The sequence below is a fragment of the Pristiophorus japonicus genome, chromosome 13 (genome assembly GCF_044704955.1).
Source record: "Pristiophorus japonicus isolate sPriJap1 chromosome 13, sPriJap1.hap1, whole genome shotgun sequence".
NCBI lineage: Eukaryota > Metazoa > Chordata > Chondrichthyes > Pristiophoridae > Pristiophorus > Pristiophorus japonicus.
The window spans coordinates 154228040-154236034 of NC_091989.1; the positions used below are offsets into that span (position 1 = coordinate 154228040).

Below are 7995 nucleotides of genomic sequence, written 5' to 3' on the forward strand. Positions count from 1 at the left end.
GACATCCCTTGTCCCCAAGCAGCCAACTGCAATCCTGATTCTGGCCAGTGAAAATGACGGGCACACTGGTCTGGCACAGAATGAACGAATCATGACTGCTGCCTCCCTTGCCCAATGCCTGTCTGCACCGTGCTGACGGCGATGCCTTCTCCTGTGCGCCGCCCTGCTTCTGAGCAGGTGTACCAGGTGTCGCCCTCCCAACACTTCTCCCATCCTCAGGGTGAACCCTGCCAAGCAGGACTCTACAGCCCACAGGACCCCACTAAAGAGTCAGACCTGAAAGTTGTACAAAAGTACAGGGGTATATGCAAACCTCTGAGCAGCACTCAGCAGGTTTAATGGAGCCAAAACAATTAATAAAATGATATCAAAACCTAAATACTGTGGACTATGGAAAATGAAATAAACACACTAATAACTAATAAAATTATATCAAAAGATAAACACTGTGGATGCTGGAAAATGAATTAAAAATAATAAGTAATAAAACTATTTACCTACCAAAGGGCCCCAGCGGTGTCGCGTTCGAGCACCGCATCGAAAACCTCGCGAGGGCACTGCCAGGAAACGTCTTACCTTTTCCTCGGTGAATTTCACTGTGGTAGTCCCTTTCCAGCAGCCCGCACGCTGCAGAGCTCACCGCTGGAAACATACCTTTACAGCGGCTTCACCGCGCCGTTTCAGGCAGAAGTGAACACCACTGAAATCCTCGCCGAGCTGAATATGGTTCGGGGAGGGAAAAGTACCCGACTGCGGCGGCCGATTGATTTTTTCGGTCGACTGCCCAAACTCCGCGGGAGCCGTCCCTTCGGGGACGGTGAATTTCGGGCCCATGATGTCAGCACACGTGCACCTACGCATACTGTTGCAGCTCAAGGTAGCCAAATAGTATAAAAATGTTTCTCTCCACAGACCCGCTGAGATTTCCAGCCTTTTCCGTTTTTATTAAGGATGGGACCTGTTTTTTTCTCTAAAAATTAGAACGCTCTCGGGGCAGTTGGAAGTCCTGCCGTTGCCTGCGCTCGCAGCAGATATTTAAATGAGACAGATTGTGACGCCAATGAGTCTGCAACGCTAATTTGATGTGCCATTTTCGACGTTGCTGCTCCATTTAACACCTTTGCCTAATCACGACCAGCTGACCATATGTTCAGCAGCAGGAAGGAAACTTCAGCAGCATTATTTAAAGGGATCATCAACAACTTGCAGCTGACTTGCTTTTTCAGTTCCACTGGCTCTGTGTAAGTTTGTGGAACTGTTTGGAGCTATTCAAAGTTGCTGAGGTGACGCGAGTGTTGCTGCAACTGGAGGAGGCCTTGCTTTTAATTTCAAGGGCTCTAGTCACACCACTTGCTCCCAGTCATGGGGGCTCTACTTGCAGTCGCCCTCATGTTCGAGTATGACCAGGAGATGGAGCAAGAGGATAAGCAGCTCACAGAGAGAGGAGGAGGAGGGGCAGGAGGGCTCTCAGCAGGAGAACTTATCCACCTTCCCTGTACCTAAGCCAGGAACAATGTATTAGGAGGCTTAGCATCACCAACGAGGTGGTCACAGAACTCTGTCACCTCCTGGAACCAGACCTGCAGCCTCAAAGCAGGCTGACAACGGCTCTCCCAGTGGCCCTCAAGGTCACCGTGGCCCTCAACTTTTCACCATCAGATCCTTCCAGTCTGGAGCCGCAGACATAGATAACGTCTCCCAGTCCGCTGTCCATCGCTGCATCCGGGAGGTCACAGAGGCTCTGTACTCCAGAAGAAAGAACTTAAAAGGCCTAGCAATTTGTGTTCACCATGAAAGTTGTCGGTAGAGTAACCGGCCGCTGAAAATGGCTGCAACGCAAAGGAGAATAAATTTGTCTGGGGGGGGGGGGGGCGGAGATTGGTGGCGCAGCGCTAACCTTCCGTGCAATGCCATCCTGGTGGCGTTAGTGGAGACTTCCGAGACGAAGTTCCCGTCCTGAAGTGGTGATCGAGCTTCACACCACCTCTGGGAGCGAGGCTGTGGAGCTCACAAGGAATTGTGGGCAGTCAAATGGGCTATGAATTAAAGGGGCAATGCACTCAGAACTCATAAAAATTAAAATTAAAATTGAGTTTTCAGCCCTTTCTGCCTTTCAAAACAGAAATTAAAACCAAGTCCCAAATGTGAGTATTCAGCTCTTAAAGCTGAATTCCCTTCCGAACCTCTAAAAATGGGAAAAGTTCTTCAGCATTATCACAAGTGCTTGAGAAAGCCAGGGTCTGCAGCACTCCACCTTTGTGCAGGGGGTCAACACTGCAAGAACGACCTTCTACCCACAAGGGCCAGGATGCCCTCCAGAAAGAAGGATGTGGGACTACATCACCGAGACCGTCACTGCCAGCAGTGTCACCCCACCACCTGGCCCCAATTCCAAAAGAAGCTTCATGACTTCAGACCACTGGTCAAGATCAGTGAATGTAACTTCTTAAACTGTCTCCTATCAACTGCATCACTAGCCTCACACACTGCTCAATGCACGACTCCCACCAATCCCTTACCTACCAACAATCTGCACCAATCACGAGGCACATCTCCCACTCCTAGCCTCACCTCACCACCTTGGAGAAGGCGGTGTAGGCCATTCTTGGCAGGGGCAAGGCTGAGTCCTTGGCCTAGCAGCGGGGCAGAAAGGATACAAGATGCTGGTATCCTCATACGTTATCCTCCTTCTGGCATGCACCCCTTGCTTTCCCACCCTCTCCTCGCCACAACTATACCCTTGTGCCTTCTTCATTTCACACATCCAGGAAATGTAACTTGCCAATAAGGAACATAAGAAATAGGAGCAGGACTAGGCCATTTAGCCCCTCGAGCCTGCTCCGCCATTCAATAAGATCATAGCTGATCTGATCTTGACCTCAACTCCACTTCCCTGCCCGCTCCCCATAACCCTCGACTCCTTTATCATTCAAAAATCTGTCTATCTCCAACTTAAATATATTCAATGACGCAGTCTCCACAGCTCTCTGGGTTAGAGAATTTCAAAGATTCACAACCCTCTGAGAGAAGAAATTCTTCCTCATTTCCGTTTAAAATGGGCGACCCCTTATTCTGAAACTATGCCCCCTAGTTCTAGATTACCCCACAAGGGTAAACATCCTCTCTGCATCACCCTGTCAAGCCCCCTCAGAATCTTATACGTTTCAATAAGGTCACCTCTCAGTCTTCTAAACTCCAATGAGTATAAGCCCAATCTGCTCAACCTTTCTTCATATGACAACCCTTTCATCTCAGGAAGCCTTAAAGAAGAGGTATTTAAGGAAGTGATCCTAGAAATAGTGGATGCATTGGTGGTCATTTTCCAACATTCTATAGACTCTAGATCCGTTCTTATGGATTGGAGGGTAGCTAATGTAACACCACTTTTTAAAAAAGGAGGGAAGAGAGAAAACAGGGAATTATAGACCGGCTAGCCTGACATCGGTAGTGGGGAATATGTTGGAATCAATTATTAAAGATGTAATAGCAACGCATTTGGAAAGCAGTGACAGGATCGGTCCAAGTCAGCATGGATTTATGAAAGGGAAATCATGCTTGACAAATCTTCTAGAATTTTTTTGAGGATGTAACTAGTAGAGTGGACAAGGGAGAACCAGTGGATGTGATGTATTTGGACTTTCAAAAGGCTTTTGACAAGGTCCTACACAAGAGATTAGTGTGCAAAATTAAAGCACACAGTATTGGGGGTAATGTATTGACGTGGATAGAGAACTGGTTAGTAGACAGGAAGCAAAGAGTAGGAATAAACGGGTCCTTTTCAGAATGGCAGGCAGTGACTAGTGGGGTACCGCAAGGTTCAGTGCTGGGACCCCAGCTATTTACAATATACATTAATGATTTAGACAAAGGAATTGAATGTATATCTCCAAGTTTGCAGATGACACTAAGCTGGGTGGCAGTGTGAGCTGTGAGGAGGATGCTAAGAGGCTGCAGGGTGACTTGGACAGGTTAGGTGAGTGGGCAAATGCATGGCAGATGCAATATAATGTAGATAAATGTGAGGTTATCCACTTTGGTGGCAAAAACAGGAAGGCAGAATATTAACTGAGTGGTGACAGATTGGGAAAAGGGGAGGTGCAACGAGACCTGGGTGTCATGCTACATCAGTCATTGAAAGTTGGCATGCAGGTACAGCAGGCAGTGAAGAAGGCAAATGGCATGTTGGCCTTCATAGCGAGAGGATTTGAGTATAGGAGCAGGGAGGTCTTACTGCAGTTGTACAGGGCCTTGGTGAGGCCAAACCTTGAATATTGTGTACAATTTTGGTCTCCTAATCTGAGGAAGGACATTCTTGCTATTGAGGGAGTGCAGCGAAGGTTCACCAGACTGATTCCCGGGATGGCAGGACTGACATACGAAGAAAGACTGGATCGACATACGAAGAAAGACTGGATCGACTAGGCTTATATTCATTGGAATTTAGAAGAATGAGAGGGGATCTCATAGAAACATATAAAATTCTGACGGGATTGGACAGGTTAGATGCTGCAAGAATGTTCCCGATGTTGGGGAAGTCCAGAACCAGGGGTCACAGTCTAAGAGTAAGGAGTAAGCCATTTAGGACCAAGTCGAGGAGAAACTTCTTCACTCAGAGAATTGTGAACCTGTGGAATTCTCTACCACAGAAAGTTATTGAGGCCAGTTCGTTAGATATATTCAAAAGGGAGTTAGATGTGGCCCTTACGGCTAAAGGGATCAAGAGGTATGGCGCGAAAGCAGGAATGGGGTACTGAAGTTGCATGATCATCGAGAGCTCGCCGGACAAGCGGCTGATGCTGTCGCAGATCTACGACTGGATGGTCCGCACTGTGCCCTACTTCAAGGATAAAGGAGACAGCAACAGCTCGGCCGGCTGGAAAGCTATCGTATTTGAAGAATACAATCGGCAAACATCTTGCCAAGTGGATCTTGATTGTAGCAGTGGACCATTGTGGGATTCAGCCTGGAAATACAACCAATTGAAATCGCAGCTACATCCTCTTGAAACCTCTAAAACTCAGTAAATAGAAGACACTGTACATTAATGATTTAGACGAGGGAATTAAATGTAGTATCTCCAAATTTGCGGATGACACTAAGTTGGGTGGCAGTGTGGTCTGAGAGGAGGATACTATGAGGCTTCAGAGTGACTTGGATATGAAGTATAATGTGGATAAATGTGAGGTTATCCACTTTGGTGGTAAAAACAGAGAGACAGACTATTATCTGAATGGTGACAGATTATGAAAAGGGGAGGTGCAACGAGACCTGGGTGTCATGGTACATCAGTCATTGAAGGTTGGCATGCAGATACAGTAGGCGGTTAAGAAAGCAAATGGCATGTTGGCCTTCATAGCAAGGGGATTTGAGTACAGGGGCAGTGAGGTGTTACTACAGTTGTACAGGACCTTGATGAGGCCACACCTGGAGTATTGTGTACAGTTTTGGTCTCCTAACTTGAGGAAGAACATTCTTGCTATTGAGGGAATGCAGCGAAGGTTCACCAGACTGATTCCCAGGATGGTGGGACTGATATATCATGAAAGACTGGATCAACTGGGCTTCTATTCACTGGAGTTCAGAAGAATGAGAGGGGATCTCATAGAAATGTTTAAAATTCTGACGGGGTTAGACAGGTTAGATGCAGGAAGAATGTTCCCAATGTTGGGGAAGTCCAGAACCAGGGGTCACAGTCTAAGGATAAGGGGTAAGCCATTTAGGACCGAGATGAGGAGAAACTTCTTCACCCAGAGAGTAGTGAACCTGTGGAATTCTCTACCACAGAAAGTTGTTGAGGCCAATTATTCAAAAAGGAGTTAGATGTAGCTCTTACTACTAGGGGGATCAAGGGGTATGGCGAGAAAGCAAGAATGGGGTACTGAAGTTGCATGTTCAGCCATGAACTCATTGAATGGCGGTACAGGCTCGAAGGGCCAAATGGCCTACTCCTGCACCTATTTTCTATGTTTCTATCAGCTATGATCATATTGAATTGTGGTGCAGGTTTGAAGGGCCAAATGGCCTACTTCTGCATTTATTTTCTATGTTTCTATCAACCTAGTGAACCTTCTCTGAACTGCCTCCAATGCAAGTATATCCCTCCTTAAATAAGGAGACCAAAACTGTACGCAGTACTCCAGGTGTGGTCTCACCAATACCCTGTGCAGTTGTAGCAGGACTTCCCTACTTTTATGCCCTTTGCAATAAAGGCCAACATTCCATTTGCCTTCCTAATTACTTGCAGTAGCTGCATGCTAACTTTTTGTGTTTCATGTACAAGGACCGTCAGATCCCTCTGAAGAGCAGCATTTTGTAATCTCTCCCCATTTAAATAATAATTTGCTTTTTTATTTTTCATACCAATGAATAACCTCACATTTTCCCACATTATACTCCATCTGCCAAATTTTTGCCCACTCACTTAGCCTGTCTATATCCCTTTGCAGATTCTTTGCATTGTCCTCACAACTTGAGGAGCCAGAAGAGGGAGAGGAGAGTGAGGACAAACAAGAACAGAAGATTGATTTGACACTCCCAGCCAGCCGTCTGCAAGATCAACCAGCAAAGGCCATTTGCAGTGTCCCCCACTGAAAGTCAGCAGTCTTCCACCAGCCATGCTGCAGCCAATGATGTAGAACTGCATGCCATCAATAGGATGGACAAAGGCACACACAAAACAGTCACTAAGGGAATGCATAAGGGTGATGAGTTGATTTCTTGATATCATATTGGAAGGATAGATGTATAAAGTTGGATTGGAAAGTTTTTTTTGTGGTGGCTTTTATTTCAGTATCTTGGCCAAGAGGACACTGTGATGGTCGGTAACCGAGGGACGGTAAGGTGTGGGACTAATGTTGAAAGGGGAATTGGGGTTATGGTCAATGTTCACTCTAATTTTTTTTGTACTGAGCAGGCCACGATCTTCTAAGAGCGCGACCTTTTCATCCGTGAAGAAATTTTAAAAATAGCAACAACCACTCGTACAACAATAAATTTTGCAATAACAACAGCAACAACAACCACTTAAAAGCATACATACAATAATGCCATATTGCCACCCCACTGTCTTAAATCACGAGCCAATCAAACAAGATTTTATCTAAGTTTAACATAACTTTTCTGCTTTTGAATTCTATTCCTCTAGAAATGAGCCCCACTGCTTTATTTGCACGTTTATGGCTTTTTTAACCTGTGTTGCTACTTTTAGTGATTTGTGAATCTGTACCCCTAGATTCCTTTGCACATCTACCCCATTTAAACTCTTATTTCCCAAGGAGTATGTGGCCTCCTTATTCCTCCGACCAAAATACAGCACCTCACATTTATCTATATTGAAATTCATTTGTCATTTACATGCCCATTCTACAAGTTTGTTTACAGTAGCATTAATTAAAAGCTTTTAGTTCGTCATGTACAAACTCTATTTAATACAAAAATTACTTGTCAGAAATGATTGATGTAAAAAAACTGCATAACAATGCATTAACACCTCAGAAACTTCAGTTACATGGTTAGGCACCGACAAACAATCCAAAAGCCCAAGGTGAGCTGAAAGAGCGGTATCTATTCGTGCAATTTGTATTCATTTTAAAGTTTTTAATGTATTAGCCCATCCCTCATGTCACTATAGCAATGGCTGCACAAGCAGTAGGGGCAGCACTTCCCTATGGCGTTGACGTGCTGTACGTCCTCATAAAGAATTAGAATATTAATCACAACCAGACAACCAACAAATATAAAGTGCTGTAGTTCTTTAGATCACAGTATTAAAAAGTTTTGAACAAAAACCGGTATCCGTATTTCCAACGTTAATCACTTCCATTAATAAACGTTGTCTTCTTGAACCAGCACACCCCCATGTAACATGTCAGAAATGCAGCACTTAGTCACAAGTACAGAACAACACGTACACAATTTGCATCACCGAATTAAAAACAAAAAGCAGGAAAAGCTATGATTTGGCAGAAATAAACATTCATCTTTCTACCTGGACAG

The 7995-nt window shown here is 45.1% G+C and overlaps 1 protein-coding gene across 14 annotated transcripts in view; it reads right to left on the reverse strand.

Moving 5' to 3' along the window:
- The window catches only part of LOC139278904 (uncharacterized), a 36300-nt gene extending 34303 nt beyond the window's left edge, over window positions 1-1997 (reverse strand). For 8 of the 14 annotated variants that reach the window (XR_011596378.1, XR_011596376.1, XR_011596375.1 and 5 more), the window contains exon 1: window positions 1898-1997. Coding sequence is in view for 4 of the 14 variants with exons in the window: in XM_070898159.1 (XP_070754260.1) it covers window positions 655-861 (207 nt within the window). In the remaining 10 variants the exon portion in view is untranslated. The other 6 variants (XM_070898159.1, XM_070898158.1, XM_070898162.1 and 3 more) reach the window with 4 other exon arrangements.
- Window positions 1998-7995: the final 5998 nt, after the last annotated feature.